This window comes from Leucopleurus acutus (assembly GCF_964270905.1).
Source record: "Leucopleurus acutus genome assembly, chromosome: 10".
NCBI lineage: Eukaryota > Metazoa > Chordata > Mammalia > Artiodactyla > Delphinidae > Leucopleurus > Leucopleurus acutus.
In genome coordinates this window covers 66,527,606-66,552,996 of record NC_139153.1, presented here as the reverse complement: position 1 = coordinate 66,552,996, position 25,391 = coordinate 66,527,606, and the positions used below count along the sequence as shown (strand labels likewise).

Genomic DNA, 25,391 nt, shown 5'->3' with positions numbered 1-25,391 from the left:
AGCCTGGCAAAAATGCCCCGCTACGAAGCATAAGCAAGGACCCCCGATGCCGCCCGTAGTGTCTCCCTCCCCACGGGAGCGCCCGGAGGCGCGGATGAGTACGGATATCACTCTAAGCGCCACTAACCTCATAGCTCCTGGCGTCGCGATAACCGGAAAAGAGACAACTCAGTTCGCGCACGCGCTCAAATAGGACCTGGTTATCGCGAGAAATGCCTTGTTCCCGCGGCTTCCCCCTTGAGAGCAGTCGGGTCGCTCAGTGCCGGGGGTGGGGCGCTGCGGCAGCCGCGTGTTGCACTGCTAGACCTACGCGGAGACCATAGAGCTGCGGCGGTCCCGGGCGCCCGTTGCCACCAGCAGCTGCCCCAGGCCCGTAGGGAAGAGGCTGGGCCCAGGGCGGTGAGCTGCAGTAGTCACACTCCTGGGCGCCGCCCCGTGTCGGCCGCTGAGAGCGTGCAATTCCGACATGTTTGTCCCTTAAACCTCCACGCTTCCTCCTGACCTTAGCACCTGCTTCACTTCTCAAAAGCAGGCTTTGCTCCTGACCTCTCTCCCTCATCATCTTGTTCTAACGGAGGCTCACGGCTTCTGAGGAGGTTGTGGGAAGGGAAATGTCTAGTTCTCTTCCCGGCGCCTCAGAGCCTGCGGTGGGGAGGAGCGGGTAAGGTTCTGTGATGAACTTTCACCTGATAGTTGACTCAGTAACATCTCCAGGTTGTGTCTTTTTGTTTGTTTGTTTTTTAAATATTTATTTTGGCTGCGCTGGATCTTCATTGTGGCATGTTTAGTTGCAGCATATGTGATCTTATTTGCGGCATGCGAACTCTTAGTTGCAGCATGCATGTGGGATCTAGTTCCCTGCCCAGGGATCGAACCCAGGCCCTCTGCATTCGGAGCGCTGAGTCTTTCCCACTGGACCACCAAGGAAGTCCCCAGGTTAAGTGTTTACTATGAACAAGGCGCCTAGCTAAGTGCTGTGGGAATATAGTTGTAGAACACACAAGCCCACAGTATTGCACACCCTTTCTGTCTTTCCTGTCCAATAGGCCTCATCCTGTTCTCTGCTCACAGTAATCCCAGGAGCCCTTCAGATCCCTCCTCAAAAGCCATCATCTGCCCAAAAGTCTTCCCCAACTCCAGGCTGAGTCACTCTCACCCTCAAGCCCCCCTCCCCAGTGCAGGATGCACAGCCCACCCACGTACTCAACAGCTCTGATAGGGCTGGGGTGGGTGGTATCATACATGATCTGGCCCACAGAACTCTACCACCTTCCCCTCACCGAACATTTCCCTTGGAAAAAGATGCCCCTGTCACTGAGCAGGGTGGGGGTGGTGTGGTATGTGTTTTCAGCAAACATGCACCCAGAGTTAGTAGGAAGGCAGGCACTGCTTCTAATAAGACATTACTGAACTTCCTGCTTTTTATCAAATACCACTGATAAATTTTTAAGTCAGAAACAACACAGAGGATCATAACATACACTTGAGCACAAGAGAGCTGTACTAAACATACAGATCTCCCAAGGCTCCTGGAGCATCACTGTCGTCCACTCTGGGTCTGCTTTGACCCTACTGAGGCCTATCTTAACTCCTATTTTATTTATTATTATTATATTTTGGCCACATCTCACGGCATGCGGAACTCCCCCAACCAGGGATCCAACCCTCGTCCCCTGCAATGGAAGTGCAGAGTCTTAACCGCTGGACCATCAAGGAAGTCTGATGCCTATCTTAAAGTGTCTGTCCCCACAGCCTGAGGTAGAAATGACAAGGAGGCAGCCCAGGCTCAGCAGCTCTTGGTAATACAACTCACCCAGCCCCCTTAGCCCCAGCCCCTTCCTGCTGGCTGGGAGGCCCAGATGGCCTCTCTGCAGCCTGGAGCAGGGAGACAGTTGACCCCTGGGATGGCCAGGCTCAGCCCTGACCCCCAGGCAAGGGGCAGGATGAGGTGCTCAGGGCAGAAGTGTCCTTCGGGAATCTGATGAGGGAGGTCCGGGAGGGTGGTCCCTTGGTGGATGGTCAGGGGGCCAGATGTCTCAGGGCAGCCTGCAGGGACTTCTTCAGGAAAGTGGTATTGAGCTCCAGAACTGCAGCCAGGCCCAGCCTCTGGGGCTCACTGATCTGCAGAGAAGGAAGAATCATGTCTGGACTCCAGCAGCTGATCCCTCCCGTCTCCCCTCTGCCCCTGGGCTCTGTTTAGTTAGAAGAGAGAAATCCAGGACACAAGCACAATAGGAGGAGATGACTCCCTGAGCAATCTATCCTCATTATCTCACCATGGTTAAGCAAGGTGTTTGGATTCAGGTAGACCTGGGTCAAATACTAACTGCACAACGTACTATGTCAGCCATATTAAGAATAGTTGACAATTATTAGGTGCTTACTATGGGGCAGCACTTTATATGCATGACTTCATTTAATCCTCACAATCCTCCCATTTTACAGATGAGGAAACTGAGGTTCAGAGACACTCCACTGTGGCTGCCACATTCCTTCTGGGCCACTTTTCTTCCCTGACCTGTTGCTGCAACCTCTGACCCATCTCTGTCCTGTACCTTCACTCTCCAATTCCCACTCCTTGCCAAGGCCAGAGGTTTCTTTACAGAATACAAATCTAATCAGGTCACTCCAGCTGAAGGCCCTGAGATAACCTCTGATGCCTCATATTGCAGGTCCTTCCAGGATCTACAGAGGGTCTTCAGAGGATCCAGGAACTTCCTGAAATTGTGCATAAGATGTGTATTCATATTTCCATTTTTCTGGGAGGATGTATGCCTTTCACCAAATCATCACATAGGCCTGTGATCCCAAGGAAAGGGTTAAGAGCCAAGAGAAGACCTGGTCTTCAAGATAAAGCCCAAGCTCCTCACCATAACCTACAGGGCCCTCCATTAGATGCTACCATGACTTGGCAATGTGACCTCGGGCAAATTACTTTAACCTGTGTCTCAATTTCCTCACCTATAAAATGGAGCTAATAATAGCATCTTCTCATAGGACTAACACCTGGAATAAACTAGTGAGTTAACATATGCAAAGGGCTTAGAACGATGCCTGGAACATATCAGGGGCTACAAGTATCAGCTCTCAGTATTTTAGCTCTCTAACTTCATCCCCTACAGCCATCTACTCTTGGGATTTTAGGCTTCAGCTACAATGATGTACCTGCAGATCCCCTGGGACATTGAGTGCTTACACCGTTTCTTTTGCCTGGAATGCCCTTTCCTTCATCTCCGCCCTTGACTACCACTCACCCTTTAAGAGTCAGGAAGCCTGTCCCAACTCCCAACCACAAACAAGGTTTAGTTGCCCCCTTTTCCTCTGTCATCAAATGCCCTGTGCATACCTTTCACCTGGCTCCTACCAGATATTACAATGAGCCAGTTATCATCTCTCTCCCCTCTCACTAACTGGGGGAGAGGGTCAAGTCCAGGACAGAAACTGTGATATGTTCACTGTGGATTCCCTAATGCCCCAGATAGCATCTGGCCCACAGCAGTGTTGGCTGGATGAATGAACTCCTAAGCAGTCTCACTCCCCTGTCTTGGGCTTGAACTTGTGGTTTCCAAGGCTAACACTCAGGGTTTTCTCCCTGACAAACATATACCCTCGTGGCAGGCTCAGAGCAGCAGGAGCAGCCCTCATGGCCCTACCAATACTCACATTGGCCCGATACTTGGTTACCACTGTCAGCATGAGCTTGGCATAGGCCATGGACGTGGTGGCTGCTGGCCCCTCTTTACAGAGTTTCTCCATCAACACACTGAACTTCTCAGAGGGCATCTCCACCTGCACACATTAGGAGATCGGACAGTAGCACAAGAAAGGACCCTGGATTCAACTCCCAACTCCATCACTTCCTAACCAGGTGACCCTGTGCAGGTCACTTAACTGAGACTCAGTTTCCACATCTATAAAATGGGGCTCATGATGTCAAACTCTGAAGACTGTGAAAAGGATTAAATGAGATTATGCACATAAAGCCTAGCACACAGGTCTCAAAAAATGGTGGCCACTGTTGCACAGGCTCAGATTAGGAGATGGGGGACAAGGATCCCTCGCCTGGCTTAGTGGTTGAAGATATAAAGGAGTGAGGTCCCAAGGGGGCACTGGCAGTATAATAACAACAGATCTTCATAGTCACAATTTAATAAACACTTATGCGTTAGGTACCACTCTGAGCACCAGAGTGCTCAGTGCTCACCCCAGTGCTCACCCCAGTTTTATGTGGTAGGTGCTATCATCACTCCCCTTTTGCAGATGAGGAAACTGAGGCATAAAGAGGTTAAGTCAACTACCTACGTTATAAACAAATGAGGCAGAATTTTAGGTACTGATATATGGAAAAACTGCCGAAATGTACTGTTAGATGAAGAAAGCAAAGTGCAGAGCACTGAGCTTGGTGTGTTACAATCTATGTAAAAGGCAGGGGAAAAGTAAATTTCACCATGTGTCCTTGTATATAGACAGCATCTCTGGAAGGGTTCCCCTGCAACTAGTAACACTGATTAGCCCTGCGGAGGGGAATCTCGGTGGCTGGGGAAAATTTTTTCACTATATCCTTTTAAGCGTTCAAAATTGTGAACATATGAATCTATTACCTATTCAAAAATAAATTAGGCACTGTCCCTGGCAGTCCAGTGGTTAGGACTCCACGCTTCCACTTCAGGGGGCACGGGTTCAATCCCTGGTCGGGGAACTAGGATCCCGCATGCCATGCAGTGCGGCCAAAAAATAAATTAATTAAATTAAAAAATAAATTAAATTTACACACACACATCAAAAAGTCCCTCCCCAAGGCCACACAGCTACTAAGAGGCAGAGCTGGGATTCACCGTGCAGTCAGCTCTCTGCTACCGGCCTTTCAAGCCCCTGGACCCTCCCACTGTCACGGGCACCCTGCCGGAGGCCAGTCATCCTGCTTGCCCCTCCATCACCAAAGGGGTCAGACACCCAGGAGCTGCACACCCAGCCACAGCGCTGCAGCACTTCTTTGTCCACTCTTCCCCAAGGCAGCCTGCTCACCTGCCGCTCCAGGAGTGACTGCAACACCAAGAAAGTCTCTTCCTTCCAGGGCAGCTCCAAGATCTGTCTGCAAGGCACAGGCCCCAGTGAGGAAAGCTCAGCCTCCCACCTGAGCCTGAATATCTACTGCTCCTACCCCAAGGCAGGGCAAGGCCCTGGGGACAGCCAAGATCTCCAGCCAACAGAGGAAGTAGTCAGAGCCCCCCGATGCTGGTGGCCATCTAGCAGCCACTGCTGCAGAGCCCATACTCAGTGCTGGGAAGGCCACAGCCCAAGACCCCCGGGACCTGACATGAAGGATTTGGCAGTGAGAGGTACAAAGGTCCCCTGGAAAATAACCAGGAGTTGATAGTGCCTCCTGAGTTTGAAAGCGGAGGACGACCCAGGGAAGAGGAGGATGATGATGGGTGAGATGACACACAGGAGGCTTCCTAGAGAAGGCGAGACCTCCCTGCAGAACCCAGCCCATGGTGAGGTCCACTCCAGCTGCACCTACTGTCCTCAGCTTGTTTGGAAAAGCAGGATGTCACATGGAAACGGTGTGGCTTCTTGGGCGCACAGACTTGGGTTTGATCCCAGGCTTTTGCACTTGCTGGCTGTGTGACCTTTGGCCACCTCCCTCAACCTCTCTGAGCTTCAGTTTTTCCATCTCTAAGGTGGCCACAGCACTTACCTCACAGGATTGCATGAAGACTAATGAAGTAATAAATCTAAAGCACAGAGAAAGTGCTCAATAACTGGTGGCTGGCAGTATTTTTGCGACTGTCCCCTTCTCATATTATACTTAGCATTTCATATTTCATGTTAGTGTCCAATGAGATCTCACCTACTCATTATTTCTACATGTCTGTATCTTGACTCCCCAATTTTGATACCTAAATTTAACACCAATTTAATAACAACATTTGAGCACTCACTAGGTGCCAAATACTGTGCCGAGGCCATTAAATGCATTATCACATTATCTAGAAAAACTCTACAGAGTTCATACATGGAAACAGAGGCTCAGAGATGCAATACCCTGTTTAAAACTCACACATTTAAATAAAAGGCAAGGTTGAGACCTGCAACCATGTCTGTCTGACTCCAGAGCCAGTGCTCTGAACCACTACGCCATGTTCCAACTACGCCAAGAACTCAAGAGCAGGAGTGCCAGCCTCTTCGCATTCCCGGGGGCACCTGGCACAGAAGACTGAAACCCTGGGCTTGGGAAGGTGCATGGGATGGCAACTAACAGGGGCCCACAGGTGGGAAGGCACAGCCAGGCTCAGGACAGCGAGAGGGGGCAATGGCTGTGCCACTGCCTGTATTTCAGGCACGGGGCCTGGTACCCAGCCGGCTCCAAGTCCAGAATGCCAAGAGCAGGTTTGGCCAGAGGGAGGAGGTGCGGGTGGGGCCAGCGTGGAGCTTGTACACTCACCCCAGCATTAGAGCCTGCATGTCCGGCTGCAGGGCCTCGTCCTTTGTAAGGCAACACAGTAACTCTGTTTGAGCTGGACCTGGGTGGGCGACAGCAGAGGGGAAAAGTCTGGGAGCAGGTGGCAGGAGAGAATGGGGCTAGCAGGGAACAAAATGCCTGGCCCTTTACAGGTGGCATCGTCAGGGAAGCAACAGGTATCTTCATTTATTGAAAACTCAGCTCCTGCCAGGGCCACCCGGGGGGTGAAGGGTGCTGGGAACAGACAGGGAAGAGCTACCAGGCCTGGGGCCCATTCCAGAATTACCTATTCCTGGGGCTTGGAGCACAGTGCCAAGGAGGGCTCTGCAGACGGCGTAGGTGTACTTAGTACAGAAGGAGGTCAGGGCAGTTGTGAGCAAGCGGGAGGCTGAGGAAGTCAGGGAGAGAATCTACAGCCAACGGGGAGGAAAATATTAATTTCTTTCTTCTTCCTTCCTATCAGTGTTTATTGAACACGTATTTCAGAGGCTCACACATTACAGTACAGAGAAAAAAGAAGTTCTTTCATCTAGGACTCACATGGATCCACTCATTGGAAAGGACACATAGCTCCCTTCCCCAGCTCCCAAACCCCAAATCCCTTCCACTTCTGTAAGGATCTGGGGCCCAAGAGGGAGGAGTTAGATGCCAGGTGGGTAGATGGCCTAGGGGGTTATGCCCTTCCCTTGCCCCAGGCTCCCCAGACAAGCAGATGCATGCAAGGCTGGGAACCCCCTCTCCCACCCTACTGAGGGTTCAGACTCTCTCACTCACTGTCTCTGGCACTCCATGTGTATCCCAGCGCACCTACCCGTCCAAGGAAGAGGCTCCTGGTCAGCACAGTAGCATTGCTGAGGCTGAGGTCTGGTGAAAGGGCCAGCAGCCAGGTGCAGAGCTGCAGGAGACCTGTGTCCGAGAGCTGTGGGAGCTGCAGCTGGGCACACACCAGGTCCACCTGCCAAGGAGGAGGGAGGACACCGGGACACTCAGCCTGTCTCTGCTGGGCTGTCTCAATCCAACTGGGCAGCAGAAGGGGCGGGGCCAGGACACTCCAGGGTAAGGTAAGGTGGGGAGAGCTGCCCTACGGGGAGGAACCAAGGGCTAAAAGAAACCACTGAGGGTCACCCCTGCCCCTGAGACCAAAAAACCCAACAAAATCCCCTCCCCAAATTCCTACATGAGGCAGGGAAACACAAATTTAAATGGAGAGGGACCGTGTCCTCAGGGCCAGGCGGTTTTTCTGGACTCACCTGGCCAGGACTGCATTCGTGGAGAAGCTGCAGCTCAACTGGTGGGGTGCCCTCCAGCCCTTCCAACCCCTGGGAAGGCAAATCCCATGTTAGGACCTGCAGAGCCCTCAGTGACAAGTCACTGAGGCCACCCCTTCAATTGGCAGAGTGGATGGCTAAGGACCCCAGAAGGTGCTATTAGAGGAGAGGAACTTGCCTGGAATTAGAACCTGTCTCAGGTTAGACAACATACTTGGACCAAGAAAAGCCTTTGCAGGGACTGTCCTCAGACCTTCATTCCACCCCCCTCACCCAAACAGCCTGTGCCTCACTGCACTGGGGCTTCCTGGGGCACAGCTGGGGTCCAGGCAGGGGGCGGAAAAAGGGTTATGGGTAGCAGAGTAGGGCCGGTCACCTTCCCGAGGGTCTTGAGCAGCTGCTGCAGCCTGGGAACTTGTTCCTGCAGAGGAGAGCCCAGTCACTGCCATGTCCCCACCCACGCAGCATGGCCCCCAACCCAGACCCAGCCCCCTCTCTGAGAAGGCCCCAGGTCAGTGGGCACTAGCGGGCAAAGATGATTCAAGAGAGCCAAAACGTAAACCTTGCAAAGTGCTTAAAGAACTCAAACTAGACAAGACCTATGTAAACCCAACTGAACAGACTTGTCTTCTCTGCATACATCCTAATGGGGGCAGACCCAGGCCTTGGGCTGGGAGGACAGGCTGGATGCTGGTATGATTCCCCCATTCCCATAAGATGGGTGGCAGGGGTAGCTCCAGAGCCTTTCCTCTTCCGTGGTACCCTTAACCTCACACTATTGATCATTAGGTCAAGGGCTCCCACCTCCAGTAACTCCTGTCCCCACCCCCTCCTCTGTAGAATCTGTGGAGCAGAAACTACATTCCCTCAACCCCACCTCCTTCCCCTTGCTCCACAGACTACAGTCATCCGAGGTGGGACACAGTATCCCAACCGGCTTAAACCCCCCATTCCTGAAGAATCACTCGAAAGCAGCCTCCTCACCCTAGTACCTGGATAGCTCTGGGCAACTCCAAACTCTCAGGTAGGCCCTTAGCATCCTCTAGACTCTGACCAGCCTCACTGGGCTTAGCCCCCAAAACAGGCTGGTTCTTAATGGACGATGCACCTCCTCCATTGGCCAGGGATTCCAAAGATTCATGTTCAGGTCTGTTTTCCTCATGACTTTCTTCTTCTTCCTTTTCCAAATACCGGAGCCTTTTGGGGGCCCTCTTCCCGTCAGGACTGGCAGGCTCTTCCTCCGCTTCCTTTCTGCGTTTCCCAGGCCGCTGGGAGTCCTTGTCCTCCTCCTGTTCTGTCCCTTCGGGATCTGGAGCCTGGGGCAACTTCAACTTCCTGCCCCCTTGGCCCAGCTGCCTACACAGGCCTCGGAGCTGTCTCTGGCACCTTTTAGACAGTGGGGACACTCCCTCAGTGGAGACCCCAACACCCAGATCCCTTCGCAGAAATTCCCCAAGGGCCCGGAGCCAGGGATCAGGGTCGGGGCTTGGATCCTGCTGCACAATCTGCAGCACAGGGTGGAGACTGCTTTCGGGCAGCGACGGCCAAACAGCCATCAGTAGGGACATCAGGTTCCTCTGGCATAACGGGGGCAATCGCAGCAGCAGTGGTTTCCTGGGTAGCAGAGGGAGAACAAGCAGTTAAGAGTGTCTTGCTGAAAGGAACATAGGGCAGACTGGGTAGAGCTAGAGGCTAGATGGCACCGGACAGACGGGGGCGCTGGTGGGCAGTACCTGCGAGTCGGCATGGAAGTCATTCAACAAGTGGGCATCTATTCTACACTACACTAGGCCCTGCTCTTTGACATCTCCTATTTCAGCTCAGAAATTCACGTTGAAACCTACCCTATAATAGATCCATGCTTGTTTTATGTAAAAAAGAAAAAGAAGCCCTTTCCCAAACTTTACGTAAAAATAATACTCCAGAATACTGAGCAACGCTTAGCCTGCAGCCCTGTGCTCCCCTTGGCAGTCCCCTGGAACTCACAGGGTCACATCTGTCCAGCTCTGATGTTCCTTTCACTGAACTGAGTTCCTGAGAGGCAGAAGCAGTGTCTCCTTCCTCTGTGTCCCAGTACCCAGCACAACACCAGCCTAAAGCAGGCACTTGGTACACATTTATTGACTGAATTAAATCTCTGAGAATAAGTTTCACGGATCAGCAAGACTGCTGTGGACAGAGCAAAGTAGCCATCTGTAACGTGACAAAGGCACGAATGCAGATGCTATGTGACCTGAGGCTTGCTGGAGTGGCAAGCAGGTCATGAGTGCATCTAGCCCACCACCCATCACGCCTCTGCACCTCTGTATACATGACTTTGTGGGGCTGTTTGTCATCACACACAGAGGCACTTGGGATATATAAGACAGGAACGAAACCTTTTATTTTTTTGTGGAGAAAAAACACTAAATGAGAGAAAAAACTAGAGTAAAAGTTAAAAAGATTGTCAATTTGTGGTGGAGGATACTGAAGTAGAGAAGTCGGGAAGAGCCTACTCCAAGGACTTTTACCTTTTTTGTGCATGGATTCCCTTATCAGAATAAGAGGGTTAAATGCATAAAATACATAGCATTACAAAAGAAAACAATTATACTGCAGTACAGTTCTATCCAGGGACCGCAGGTTACGTTCCATTCCCCTTACTCTGTCCAGAAAGAGCCAGACCATTGGGTAAACATTTCTAGAGCGTCCAATTTGCGGATTCAGAAAATTCTATTGAAAGAAATTCAAGATGGAGTGTGGGAAGAAAATAATAGAACTTCTATTTCTATTTATCTAAAACATAAAAAATTAAGTATTACAAATATTTAAAATATGGATTGGCCCTCCATATTCCAGTGTCCAACCCAATTCTTAGGGAGGGGTATTCAAGGAGAGTGGGAGGCCTGCTCTTCAGCCCCCTAGAGGCTGAAGGTGGCACCTCACTACGTTACTTTCTGTATTTTACTTAACTAGATAGTTAAGTGCATCTATGGACGCTGTATTATCTTTCTTAACAAAACGAACACATGGCTTACAAGGATGTCAGAAAAGAAATTGACTACCAGTAAGGGAAGCACAACCTAATTCAAAAATGGCAGAGCTGACACTTCTGCTCCTAGTAGGGATTCTTAGCCACATAAAGAGGGGGAAAAAGTTCAAAGTCACCCAAAAGACTAAAAATTATCAAGAACACCATCCTCAAGGTAAGAGATCTTCCCCTAAACTGTATATTATGCTTTGAAAAACTGATAATATAAAGCCAGCATGATCAGATGTTTATTGTCATTTACCACGTTTAAAATTTCTATTTATGGGGACTTTTCTGGTGTCGCAGTGGTTAGGAGTCCGCCTGCCAATGCAGGGGACACGGATTCCATCCCTGGTCCAGGAAGATCCCACATGCCGCAGAGCAACTAAGCCCGTGCGCCACAACTCCTGAGCCTGCATGCCACAACTACTGAAGCCTGCGCGCCTAGAGCCCGTGCTCCGCAACGAGAAGCCACCGCAATGAAAAGCCCGCGCACTGCAATGAAGAGTAGCCCCTGCTCTCCGAAACTAGAGAGAGTCCGCGTGCAGCAATGAAGACCCAACACAGCCATAAATAAATAAAAATAAAATTTAAAAAAATTTCTATTTATGTATACTTGACAATGTACGTATTTTAACACACGTGTACTCTTGACCTATACTGGAGATAAGAGATGGAAGTGTGTGATTAAAATTAGTTAGAATCCACTGACATAATTATTCATTTACACCCAACCGAGGGCAGGTGTCTTTCGTCTAGGTAGGCAGCACTGCACCCAGTACCTACGCTATGAGGGTCTGCCGGAGGCCCCGCCTCACAGGGCGCGCGGCAGGGACCCGCTCTCGGGGCAAGTATTTCACCTCTCTGTGCCTCGGTCTTCTCATCTAGAGAAGTAGGTAGCGCCAGCCCCTGCCTCACACCACCGTGGAGGATGACGGGCGGCGCCCCGAGCTACACCAGCGGCCGCCGCGACCAGCAGGACAGGAGGAACGCGGGCGGACAACTTACAGCTCCAGGCGACAGTCCGGGCCCTCCACTACTGGCTCCTCCCGGCACAGCGCCTCGAAGACGCGGTCCCAGCCGAAGGGCTCCCCGCCGCGGCCGCTCAGAGCCCGCAGCACCCCCAAGCCGCGCCGCGCCCCGTCGGGCCCCGCCTGCAGCGTCTGCAGCAGGAGGCGGGCGGGGGCCTCTAGGTGCGCCCAGGGCGCCGGCTCCGCGCCCTCAGCCTGAGCGGGTGCCGCCTCCGGGGCCTCCATGCCCGGGGCCAGGGAGCCGCGCTGCCCCGAGCTCTGGTTTCGGGCCTCAGCTCCGGGGCCTGGGGAAAGGGAGGCGGACGACAGCGCCGGCCCTGATGCTGCGGCCGGCCCCTTCCTGCGCGCGCCACATCCCCTCCTCAGAGTTCGGGGAGGCTCTCGGACTCGCACCCCGCCAGCGCGCGAGACTAGATCTGTCAGAAAGGAAAGGAACGGGGAAGTGCGGCCGGGGCTGGGCGCAAGGGCAGGCCGGAAGGGGCAAGTAGGATAGGAGTAGGGAGGCGGGGCGAAGGCCGAGTGCAGATCTGCTGATGAGGCGGGACCAGAGTGGGGGCGGTGCCACTAGGAAATCGGTTAGTGGGCGGGGTCATGCAAGAGATAGAGTGGGGCGGGGCTTGATGGAGGATGGGTCCTCTGCGGCTGACCCTAACCTTGCTTCCTCCACCGATCGCTGAAGTAAGTGAGGGGGCGGGCGTACAGAATGGATATCAGGGATCCTGCTGGTTGTACTTCAGGATCCAAGCATCATTTAATTTCATGACGCCCATGTTGCCTATAGATCATGGGCTTTGCCATAGGATTTGATCATAATTTACCATAACGTCACCTCTTCCACAGGCCATCAACTGGCATCATTGGGGTTTCAGTCCTCTCCAGAAATGTTCGATCTACTAATACACCCGAGAATGGAGTCGCAGTAAAACCTAATGCCATCGATATGGCCAAAGGCATTCCTGTAAACTTCCTCCCTAAGATCAAGAAGTGGCCTTGCTCTGGTTGTTTATAAGGGACCAAGAGTGCCTCCAATTCCCAGGGTTTTGGTTTAAGGAAATCTGCTGGAGGAGGCAGGCTTCCAGCGAAGGGAGGGACCATAGCAGAGGATAGGAATAAAGGCAGAGGGGAGAAGAGCCCCACAGCACCCCATAAACCCTCCTTTGGGTGTCAGCTTGTATTTCCATCCTCCCAGCTTCTGCTGCCATGCACACATCCACTCAATCAATAAATCTTTACTGAGCACCTAGCGCTCAGGATGCAGGGACCAAAATAAATACCTTTGCCCTCATTGTTGCTGACCCTCAATTGAGGAGAGACAGACAACTAAGTAAGTAAACAATAGAATGTTTGTTTGTGATAAGTGCTTTCAAGGATATAGCAGGGAAGGGAGATAGAGTGAGGTAGTTTTAAATAGGTGGTCAGGCAAGAGTGCACTTGCTGGGGAGTAACAGGAGAGGTAACCAGACCAGATCTTGTGAGGCCTTGACATCATAGAGAGGAATTTGTCTTTCACCCTGAATAGTATGGGAAGCCATAGGCATATTTTATTTTATTATTATTTTTTTTTGTGGTACGCGGGCCTCTCACTGCCGCAGCCTCTCCCGTTGCGGAGCACAGGCTCCAGACGCTCAGGCTCAGCGGCCATGGCCCACGGGCCTAGCCGCTCCGCGGCTTGTGGGATCCTCCCGGACCAGGGCACGAACCCGTGTCCCCCGTATCGGCAGGCGGACTCCCAACCACTGCGCCACCAGGGAAGCCCCATAGGCATATTTTGAACTGGATCTGATTTCCATTAGAGTCAAATTTTTTATTTTTTCCAAAATGATTTCAAGGGAGGGACTTCCCTGGTGGTCCAGTGGTTAAGAATCCATCTTGCAATGCAGGGGATGCCGGTTCGATCCCTGGCTGGGGAACTAAGATCCCACATGCCACAGGACAACTAAGCCCGCGTGCCACAACTACTGAGCCCGCATACCACAACTAGAGAGCCCGTGTACTGCAGCTACAGAGCTCATGAGCTCTGGAGCCCATGCACCACAACTAGAGAGAAGCCCACACACTGAAAGGAAGAGCCTGTGTATCGCAACAAAAGATCCCGCATGCTGCAACTAAGACCTGATGCAGCCAAAAAATAAAATAAAATTTTTTAAAAATGATTTTAAGGGCTTCCCTGGTGGTGCAGTGGTTGAGAGTCCGCCTGCCGATGCAGGGGACACGGGTTCGTGCCCCAGTCCAGGAAGATCCCATATGCCGCAGAGTGGCTAGGCCCGTGAGCCATGGCCACTGAACCTGCGCGTCTGGAGCCTGTGCTCCGCAACGGTGAGAGGCCCGCATACTGCAAAAATGGTCACAATGGTGAGAGGCCCGCATACTGCAAAAAAAAAAAAAAAAAAAAAAAAAGATTTTAAGAGAGCTGTTGGAAAAGACTACGGAGTATTTCTTAAATCAGTGGTCCCCAAAATTTTTGTCACCAGGGACCGGTTTCACAGAAGACAATTTTTCCACGGATGGGGGTGGGGGTGGGGTGGATGGTTTGGGGATGACTCAAGCGCATTACATTTATTGTGCACTTTATTTCTATTATTATTACACTGTAATATATAATGAAACAATGATACAACTCACCATAATGCAGAATCAGTGGGAGCCCTGAGCTTGTTTTCCTGCAACTAGATGGTCCCATCTGGGGGTGACGGGAAACAGTGACACCCGAAGTGTGTTGCTTATGTCCAGTCTACTCCATTAGGTGCAGCTTCATCGTCACTTGCCACTCACTGATGGAGTTTTGATATGAGTCTGCAAGCAGTTGATTTATTATGGTCTCTGTGCAGTCAAACCTCTCTGCTATTGATAATCTGTATTTTCAGCTGCTCCCCAGCGCTAGCATCACCGCCTCAGCTCCACCTCAGATCACCAGGCATTAGATTCTCATAAGGAGCGCGCAACCTAGATCCCTCGCATGCGCAGTTCACAGTAGGGTTCGAGCCCCTCTGAGAATCTAATGCCACCGCTGATCTGACAGGAGGCGGAGCTCAGGCGGTAATGTGAGCCATGGGGAGCGGCTGTAAACACAGATGAATCTTCGCTCACCGCTCACCTCCAGCTCTGCGGCCTGGTTCCTAACAGGCCACGGACTGATATCGGTCCGTGGCCCGGGGGGTGGGGACCTCTGTCTTAGATAGTGCCTGCTTTGCAAAGGGCAAAAGAGTAGGAAATAAGTTTCTTCCAGGAACCTCTATCTCAGTTTATCAGTTCTAACTTCATAGGAGATGGTTTTGGTCTTCAAATGACCAAATGATGTTGGGGGCAAAGGGGTGGAGGCCATGATAAGTAGTGGGCGGGGCCAAGAATGCTAAACAGCCTTCAATGCCCTGCCCATCCTCAACTCCAGCCTTATCGTGGTGGCTCTGGTTCATGCCCACCAGGGTCTGCATTCTAGCCAATGGGAAGGAGAATAGGGAGAAAACTTCCAAGTGTGGTTCTTGAACCACACTTGGAATCCACAAGGATTCCAAGAGGGAATCCTTGAGACCCTTTCACGGGATCTCTGACATTACTATTTTTATAATACCTACATTATTTGCCCTTTCTGTTCTCATTCTCTTATGAGCATAAAGTGAAGTTTTCCAAAGGCTAAGTGACAGGTGATATTGCAACAGATTAAATGCAGAAGAAACCCTTGGTGGGGGTAGGGGTGAGGGTGCACCTGGGCTATAAGCAGACACTCTTCAGACACCAGCAGTGATGGCTTAGGTGCACTTTATTGGTTTTCTTTCAGAATCCTTCTACAAAAGAGTAAAGTTAAAAACCAAGTCCCTGGCAAGAGGGTGAGAACCCTTCCTCTTTCCCGAGAGCCATCCCCCCTCCCCATGTTCCCCAGCTGTGTCACTGCTGCAGTTCATGGGTGTGGGGCACTTGCTACTTTCATCCCCCACCAAGCTCCAAAGGGAAAAGACCTACCACCTGGCAACCCCTGCCCCTCAGCCCCATCCCCCCACACGTTGATCCTGGTTACAGGAGGCAGTGGTAAGAACTGTTGGGGTCCAGGAGGAGTTCTGAACCCCAGAAGGCCATGGTCAGGGCACAGTCCATGAAGAACACTTCCTCCTCTGGCTCGGTGCCCCCTAGGAACGCTGTTTTGCCCACCACCTGAGAGCAGAAAAAGAAATCAGTGAAAACCCCTCAGCTTCGACCTCAGTTGTATGTGGTACAGGGGAATCAAGGCTGACACATAAGGTTAGGCAGGTTGTACGTAGCACAAAGGTACCACATCTAAGCAGGCACAATTAATGTCACAGACATCATACATAGGTTTTACATTTATCACAGACATTTATTATAAACCATGGCCAGCAGCCTCCCCGACCCCTTATCCCTGCTGTTACCACCTCACTCACAGAGGCCAGCTGCATACTCCCGGGCCAGGGAGGATCAGAAGTCGGGGCCTTATCTGGGAGCTGGTGCAGGTAAATGCAGTCCGACTTGAAGGGGCAGCGGCCATTCCCCCGCATGAAGAACCGGCATCGAATCTGGCTATGAGAGGGCAGAAGGATAGAAGACCATCACCTTCAAGCCCAGTTGCCCCAGGAACAAGGGGCACTCAAGGCCGACGTGTAATGTTGGGTAGGTTATACACAGCACAAAGGCACCACCACATCTATCCTGGCACCTTGTCACATAGACAAGTGTAGATGTTATATTTATTACAATTATTTCCCAGCAGATGGCAGTAAAGTGTCTTAAGTGGTACCTTTCTCTTAATTCCCACAAAGTCTATTTGGGACAGCAGTGACCCTGGGAATCTCCTTTCCTTCTTTGAACTAAGTTTCAGTAATACCACCAAAGGAGGAGGGAGAGCAGTTAACCCTACAATGTGTCTCTGTAACCAGGTTAGAACAATGCCCTCTTCTGAGGGGTGGTCTTATGATTTGGTAACTGCTAGCTAATGAAATTGATTAAGAAGTTTCCCACTTCTGAGATTTCAAATTTCATTCTGTGAAAGGTCAGATACAGGAAGGGCTTGTGGGCAACTTGTGATCTGCTTAAGTAGGAACAGCTTTTTCTTGCACAGAAAGATGGACGAGAGGGAGAAAAAGATAAAGCGCATATTTATAGCCTTTTTCCTTTTTCCTGCATCATCACCTCTCTGCTTGACTCCAACGCAGTTGAGTCTTTCCCACTTCCTGCAGTCCCCGCGTGAATGGAGGATCCCGCTGACCACCAAGCTGGAAGCCTGGGAATCCCTCTAAAATGACTGTCCCTCTTCCTCTTCCTACCATTTGACCAAACCTAGCATTAGGAACCCCTCCATCCAGATAGCATCCAAAACCACCCCACTCAATCTGACCAGATTCTCCATCAGTCTCCCTCACTCAGCTCTCACGTGATAGTACCAGTCCTGTGGCCGTCCATCTGGAAACGTTAATCATCTTACAATTTCCTTTCAACCTCATGGTCAATTGGCTACCCAGGTATGGCCCTTCTTCCTCTCAAGTCAATATCCTCCCCATGGTTCCTTCTAGTCCATGTTAGGAGTCAGAATGTCTGGGTTCAAACCCACTTCCTTACTTAAGCCCCACAGACCTTGCCTCACTTTCTCCTTCTACAGCGTGGTAACAGTAAGAGTCTCTACTTCCATGGTGGCTTGTGGGATCTTAGTTCCCCGACCAGGGATAGAACCTGGGGCCCCATCAGTGAGCGTGCCAGGTCCTAACCACTGGACTGCCGAGGAGTTCCTATACTTTCTTGCTTTAAAAAAAAAATCAGAAATAAAAGCCAAGCAGGGCTTCCCATCATGCTGAGAGAACCAGAGTTTCTCTGTGTGGATCCTGAGCCAGGCTAGAAGAGAAACTTGGCCTTGACTGTCTCAGTCACTCACTATTATTCACTGGGCTTTCTGAAATAGTGGAAATAGCTCACACCCTCACCTGCTGTCTTGGTCACTCTGCACTTCCAGGATTTGGGGGATGCCATGCTGGGAACCACGGCTGAGAGGGTATAGATCAGGGACTGCTTCCCCTTTTTCTTAACCTGAGTCATGCTCCCCCTGCCAGAATCACCTGGTCCGAGCCTTGAAGTCCCTGATGAGTTGTTCCTTCTTAGGCCCCTTGCTCACCCAGAATTTGCAGGGAATGATGTAGCTGGAAGGGACACGGCACTGCGGACAGGCCCTGCGAGGTGGGATGGGGTGGGAGGTGGGAGAGGAGTAGTCACAAGCCCAACGGCCTGTCTCTGAGCCCACCCCTCTCTGGGACCTTTCCCTCCCTCCCTGCTGGCCCCTCCATGACACTGACTTGATGACACCCAGCGGGAAGTCCCCTCGGCTCTTCCGCCAGGTACGCAGGCAGCCCAGGCAGTGGGGGTGGCTGCAGTTGGGCAGGATGCCAAAAATCCGCTTGGCCTCTGGCTTGTCCCACACCTTGTCCATGCAGATGCCACACACGATGTCCCGACTGTCCTGCACCCTCTGCAGCCACAGGCAGGGTCAGAGCACATCCTCCCTTCAGCCCCCACCCTGCCCCCCCCACACACACTGTCACCCCAAATACGGCCCCAGGGAACACAGAGCCCTCCTCCAGCAGGTATGGGCATCCCAGAGGTCCAGCATGGCATCCTCTTCCCCTCCCCCTCCACTACCTGCTGCACCTCAAGGTCCAGGCTTTGAAGTGGGGCCAGGAGCTCCTGGACAGGGTCTGACATAGGCTGAGACTTCGGGAAGTAGCTGTGATCACCATTAGCAGCTGTTGGGGAAAACTGGATCCATTCATTCATTTACTCATTCATGTGGTATCTCCTAAGCGTCTGCTGCATGCAAGGCCCTGAGGGTGTGTAAAGTTCTGTCCACCAGTAGTTCAGAGTCTAGTCAGAATTATGTCTCTAACACAACTGTTTAGACCTGTGCTATTCAATACGATAGCCGCCTGCCACATGTGGCTATCAAGCACCTGGAATGGAGCTAGTCTGAATTCAGATGTGTCATAGTGTAAAATACACATGAGATTTTGAAGCTGAATACCAAAAAGTCTCTAAAATGTTTCATTATTAACTTTTTATATTAATTACATATTGAAACGATATTGGATATGTAATTTTTGATATACTGGGTTAAATATTAAAATTAATTTCACCTGTTTCTTTTTCCTTTTTTTAAAATGAGGCTGCTAGAAAAATTTTATTTACATGCGTGAATTGTAAAATGGTGCAACCACTTTGGAAAACAGTTTGGTGGTTCCTCAAAATATTAAACATAGGGTTAACATATGATCCAGTAACTCCACTCCTAGGTATATACCCAAGAGAAATGAAAATATACATCCGCACAAAAATTTGTACATAAGTGCTCATAGCAACATTATTCATAATAGCCAAAAAGCAAAAACAACCCAAGTATCCATCAACTGGTGAATGAATAAAACAAAATGTGGTATATGTCCATATCCTGGGATATTATTTGGCCATAAAAGGAAATGAAGTACTTTTATATGCTGCAACATGAATAAATCTAGAAAATATTATACTAAATAAAAGAAGCCAGACACAAAAAGGCCATATATTGTATGATTCCATTTATATGAAATGTCCAGAAGAGGCAAATCCACAGAGCCAGAAAATAGATTCGTGTTTACCAATGGCTGGGAGGGGTTGTGGATGGAGAGTGATTGCTAATGGGCTTCTTTTTGGGGTAATGAAAATCTTCTAGAATTAAATAGTGCTACTAATAAGAACCTACTGTACAGCACAGGGAACTCTACTCAGTACTCTGTAACTACCTATACGGGAAAAGAATCTAAAAGAGCGTGGATATATGTATATGTATAACTGATTCACTTTGCTGTACAACAGAAATTAACACAACATTGCCAATCAACTATACTCCAATAAAAATTAATTAAAAAAAACAGTGCTAATGTTTGTACAACTCTGAATATACTGTATTACATTGAATCGTACACTTTAAGTTGGTGAATTTTTTGGTTTGTGAATTATATCTCAATAAAGCTGATATAAAAAATTCCATATGTTATATGGAATCTAAAAAAAAAAAAAAAGTGGTTCTGAAGAACCTAGGGGCAGGACAGGAATGAAGACGCAGACATAGAGAATGGACTTGAGGACACGGGGAGGGGGAAGGGTAAGCACAGGGAGATCAGCTCTGTGCTTTGTGTCCACCTAGAGGGGTGGGACAGGGAGGGTGGGAGGGAGACGCAAGAGGGAGGAGGTATGGGGATATATGTCTATGTATAGCTGATTCACTTTGTTATACAGCAGAAACTAACACACCATTGTAAAGCGATTATACTCCAATAAAGATGTTAAGGAAAAAAATTCCATATGTAACATATTTCTGTTGGACAGCACTGAATTAGAGCAATAATTTTAAAAATAACTACTAGTATTTAGTGTTTACTCTGTGCCAGGTACTGTGCTATGCACATCACATATACGAACTCATCAAGACCCTGTGAGTAGGTGCTATTATCAGTGCCCTTTAGCAGATGAGGCAGTTGAGACTCAGAGAGGTTAAGTGACTTGTTCAAGGTCACACAGTTCCTAAGTGGTGGAGCCAGCGTTTGAAACTAGGTGGTTTGACTCCACAGGCACCATGGTATTCTGCTTCTAGAACACAGAGAGCAACAGAGCCAGAGGAAATTTTCCCTCTGGCTGGGAATATTGAGGAGGGAGGGGGCAGAAGGAAATATAAACCTTGCTCAGAGACAGAGCAGGGACCCTGGTCTCAGATCTCACTTGTGCCCACCTGCAGTACCCCTGATGACTCACATGCTAGGGACAGGGACTTCCAGGAGCTGCCACCAATGTCCTCAGCCTTGCTGAACAACTCCTCCAGGCCAGGCTCCATGCCCTGGTAGGCCCCGGCCCAACCCCATCCGGCAGTCACAGAGGGCAGGTAGGAGGGCTCGGAGCCCCTGCGGGTCAGTCCCTGCAGGGGGCCTGACAGGGTGATGTGTGGCTCCGAATGGCGGCGGCCCCACTCAAGGTGGTGGGGAGGCTGCAGGTGGCAGGGAGGCTGCAGGTGCCGGTAGCTGTCGTGAGGAAGAGAAGGGTAAAGAGAAAGGGATAGCTCCTTCACGGCTCAGAGCTAGCTCAGCCTAGTACTTGGAGCTGAGGGCAGAGGGGCTCTGGGAAGATGCATGGTCCATGAAGAATGATTCCTCCCTCCCGAGTCTCCCAGCCCACTCCCCACTTGAGGAGAAGAGGCACTTACCTGCATCCATCTCTGTGGAAGCAGAAGCCTCGCTGGAAATATCTGCAGACCTGGGATGCCTTCCGGTCCTGAGCGAAGCAGCGGCTGGACCCCCAGTGACAGGCCCCTCGGTCAAAATTCCTAAGAGATCATCTGAGTCATGCCCAGCTCCATTTTAGTTCCTGCTTTTGTGATCCTTCTAGAAAGACGCTGTGTGACATGAAGACTCAGGCTTCAGGTTTGGTCCTGTGTTCAAATCCTGACTCCACTTGATAACCCTGGGTGGTAATTCAATTTCCCTAAAGCTTGGTTTCCTCCCCCTTAAACATGAGGGTAACAATGCCTCCTGTTCCCTCAGGGTTGTTGTGAAGGTTTTTTTAGATTTCGCACAATGCACATAGCAGGAGCTCAGTAAATCATAGTGATTCCTATTACTTTCTCCAAGCACAGAGTCTGGTGGGCTCTGGATTCAGAATTCTGGGTTCAGATTCCGGAACCAGGGCCTGCTCTATGGGCACAGACCTGTGTAGTCACGCAGGGGCCCCACGCTTGCTTCAATGTTCTGCCATTGCTGTCTTAAAATTATTAAATTTTTGAACAAGGGACGCTGATTTTCTTTTTGTGCTGGGTCCCACAAATTACATAGGCAGTTCTGCCTGGTACCACTACTTCTTGGTTATATGAGCTTGGACAAACTTTCCATGCCTCAGTTTCTTCATTTGTAAGTTATCAGTACTTAATTCAGGGGATGATGTAAAACGTAAATGAGATATTGTACGTAAAGTATAGTTATCCCTTGGTATCCGTGCAAGGTTGGTTCCAGAACCTCCATGGACACCAAAATCCGTGGATGCTCGAGTCCCTTATATAAAATGGCATAGGGACTTCCCTGGTGGTCCAGTGTTTAAGACACCGTGCTTCCACTGCAGGGGGCACAGGTTCAATCTCTGGTCGGAGAACTAAGATCCCGAATGTCACGTGGCCCAGCCAAGAAATAGAAAAAATAAAAATAAATAAATAAAAATTTAAAAAAAGGGGCTTCCCTGGTGGCACAGTGGTTGAGAGTCCGCCTCAACCTCAACCGGGTTCGTGCCCCAGTCCGGGAAGATCCCACATGCCACGGAGCGGCTAGGCCCATGAGCCATGGCCGCTGAGCCTGTGCGTCCGGAGCCTGTGCTCCGCAACAAGAGAGGCCACAACAGTGAGAGGCCCGCGTACCGCAAATTAAAAAAAAATAAAATGGCATAGTATTTGCATATAACCTATGCATATGCTCCTGTATACTTTAAATTATCTCTAGATCACTTATAACACCTAATACAATGTAAATACTATGTAAGTATTTGCTGGTACACAGCAAATTCAAGTTTTGCTTTTTGGAACTTTCTGGGATTTTCTTCCCAAATATTTTCGATCTACGGTTGGTTTAATCCACGGAAACGGAACCCACAGATACACATGGCCAACTATACCTGGCACATAGCAAGCCCTCAATAAATATTAGCTGTTCTTATCACTCTGCTGTCATCATTATCATCATCATCGTCACCACTACTACAAGGACATTTGAGGGTCAGCCTGTGAGGTGGGAAGGGTGGGAGGAGGCCAAGTTGGGCCAACATTTATTGAGAATCTACTATGTGTCCAGGCCTGAGCCAGGGCTCTGGGGACCTCTGCTCTTGTCGTGTGCTTCCTTGCCAGGAGTGGGAATAAGCCCACATGTGAAGTGGCCAGGGCAGCAGGGACGGGGACAGAGGCCAGACTCTTGTCCCAAGAGAACACAGACTGCCAGCTGATGCTGGAGGTCTGCCATAGAGTGGCCCCCACCATTCTCCAGAGAATTTCCAAGAGAGGCCCTGGCAGAGAAGCAGGTGGAGGAAGGGCAGGATGGGTGACAGGCACCAGTCTTGTTGGTGAAGGTACCAGATCATCAGGCACATGGTCCTTATTACAATGACTATTATTATATTATTACATAATATAATACTTATAATAACTGTAGTTGTTATTATGTTATTTTTATGGAAGCTGTTGTGAGGGCCAGGAAGGTAATATAAGATCATTAAACGGTAACTTTTGATTTTAATTCAGACCACTACGTCATTTTTGGTTTAATTCAGAAGAAATTCAAAGAATTGAGTGCCCGATATAACAAATAACCTTTCATTTCCATTTGCTTATTTATGTGAACAAGATTTCTCAGTGCTTCCATTCATAAATATTAATTCCCTGGTGGCGCAGTGGTTGAGAGTCCGCCTGCTAATGCAGGGGACACAGGTTCTTGCCCCAGTCTGGGAAGATCCCACATGCTGCGGAGCGTCTGGGCCCGTGAGCCATGGCCGCTGGGCCTGTGCGTCCAGAGCCTGTGCTCCGCAATGGGAGAGGCCACAACAGTGAGAGGACCGTGTACCGCAAAAAAAAAAAAAAAAAAAAAAAAGAAATAGAAATTGATGTTGATAACACAACATTGTAAATCAGTTATACCCCAATAAAAATTTTTAAAAATAAAATTGAATAACAGACAACCCTCCCCCCCCAAAAAAAGAAACTGATGTTGAATCCGGTCTTATTCTAGCAATAAGTAATGTTTATCCATGGATACATGAGCTTCTTTTGGTGGGGGGGAAGCAACAATCTCATCTAAATTTTGTAATGAAAATTTTGTTATTTAGTAATTAACTGTTAAAGTGTGTAGGGAGTTCCCTGGCAATCTAGTGTTTGGGACTCAGCACTTTCACTGCCAGGACCTGGGTTCGATCCCTGGTGAAGGAAATAAGATCCTGCAAGCCTATGGCATGGCCAAAAAAAAAAAAAGTGTGTAATTTATTTCTTTTGATCAGTTGAGTACTACTAATAACTAAATCTAGAAAAAAGTCATATTTCTGTTTCACAAATATTTTTGCTGCAGGAACAGATAATATCGTGATCAGTGAAAGACTTCTGAGAAGAAAAATATTTGTATTGGTAAAATTCTGTGGGAGAAGTAGAATAGGTATTCAAGGAGAAAAGGAGTTATATAAAACTGTAAAGAGCCTGCTTTTATATACTTTTAAATGGATGACAGTATATGTTAAATCTCTCTGGTATTTAGATGCCACTGGATGCATGAAAAGAATAATGTACTTAATCAAATCCACCCTGCTCACCTGCCATTGCTGCTCAGCTGCCCACACAGCAAGTTCATTGGCAGGTCCCAAAGCAAACAGCCCGAAATACCTTCGACTGAAATTCTGCACAGAGCTACAGCCAGCCCCAGCCCAGTACCCCATGGTGACTTTCAATCATTCTCACTGCCTGGCTTGGAAAAATTGAGAGACTCCTGCAGGAAGATTGAGGGCAAGTTCTTGTGAGCTTTGTGTTCAAAGCTGAGAGCTTTGAACACATCCCTCAAAATCTTGCCTGAAGTGCCAGTCTTGAAGAAAGATTCAGAAACGGTAAAAAGCATTTGATTTAGTGATGTAACTACTCTAAAAACATCTTTTAAAACTTTCTTTTGGAATTAAAAAAGAATAATTGTATTAAAGTGGGACTATTTAGAATACATTAGAAATTTAACCTTTGCAACAATTTACGTTATGATGAATACCATTAGATAACTTGGAGTGTGGAGGGGACACATGTTTTTTCAAATTTCTTTTAGGTTTATAGAAGATGCCTGGCCTGGTATGTTTCTGCTCCCAATTATAACATGAGGAGTAGATAGGAAGAGGCTGCAGTGGGGGAGGGACCAGATCAGTGGTGACAGCCAAAGTTAGGGAGGATAGAAGGTGGATGGAGGTTGGGGTGAGGGGCGAGGTGGAAATGACAGTCACTGGAGAAAGGGTGGGTGACCTGAGAGGAGGAGCCTCTCACCCCCTAGGGGAGGAGCCAGTGGCCCTCAAAGGAGGGCTTGAAAGCCTCCTGTCCCCAGTCCCCAAAGCTTTGCTTTCCCTAAAGACCACCAATGAAGCTGACCTCCAGGACCGCCTAAGAGGCCACCATACTAGCTCCTTCACAAGCTGAGAGATCCAGCAACAGAGCTCTCCCAGCATGTCCAGAGGTGCTCTTAGACCATCAGACGAGCCACAGCAACAGGAGCTAGGGGCTTTGTGATCAAATTGATTCGAGAAACTCCTCCTTCTATATTTTTTTAGAGTCATGTTGTATATTGCTTACCATACATGAACATATTAAATGCTCTGATAAGTCCTGCCCTCCACCCACACAGCCTTAACATACCAATAAAACACATTTTGTTTGGGGTACTGGCAAATTAGTTCATTTAATCCTCAAAACAAGCCTTAAAAGTCAGGAGTCATCTTTTGTTTTCAAAATCTGAGGCTCAGAGAGGTCAAGTAACTGGCCTGGGACTCGGAAGAGTTAGGACTATAACCCAGGTGTCCTCACTCAGCACAATACTTCTCTAGTTAACCAAGATTGA

The 25,391-nt window shown here is 49.4% G+C and overlaps 1 protein-coding gene across 3 annotated transcripts; it reads right to left on the bottom strand.

The window, feature by feature from the left end:
- Nucleotides 1-1,456: 1,456 nt before the first annotated feature.
- FANCE (FA complementation group E) lies at nucleotides 1,457-12,187 on the bottom strand. 3 transcript variants are annotated; one of them, XR_014326550.1, is made up of 10 exons: nucleotides 11,750-12,187; nucleotides 8,724-9,345; nucleotides 8,108-8,152; nucleotides 7,714-7,782; nucleotides 7,275-7,418; nucleotides 6,750-6,873; nucleotides 6,446-6,524; nucleotides 5,026-5,088; nucleotides 3,664-3,789; nucleotides 1,457-2,121 (listed from the first exon to the last, which is right to left on the bottom strand). XR_014326550.1 is itself a non-coding variant. In XM_082849032.1 (10 exons), the coding sequence occupies exons 1-10, from the start codon at nucleotides 11,995-11,997 to the stop codon at nucleotides 2,020-2,022; spliced, it is 1,626 nt and encodes a 541-aa protein (XP_082705158.1). In that variant the 5' UTR covers nucleotides 11,998-12,187; the 3' UTR covers nucleotides 1,457-2,019. The 3 variants fall into 3 exon arrangements, 2 of the variants coding, with proteins under 2 accessions (XP_082705158.1, XP_082705159.1); XM_082849032.1 differs by having other exon boundaries at nucleotides 5,026-5,092; XM_082849033.1 differs by lacking the exons at nucleotides 1,457-2,121; nucleotides 3,664-3,789 and adding an exon at nucleotides 4,635-4,699.
- Nucleotides 12,188-25,391: the final 13,204 nt, after the last annotated feature.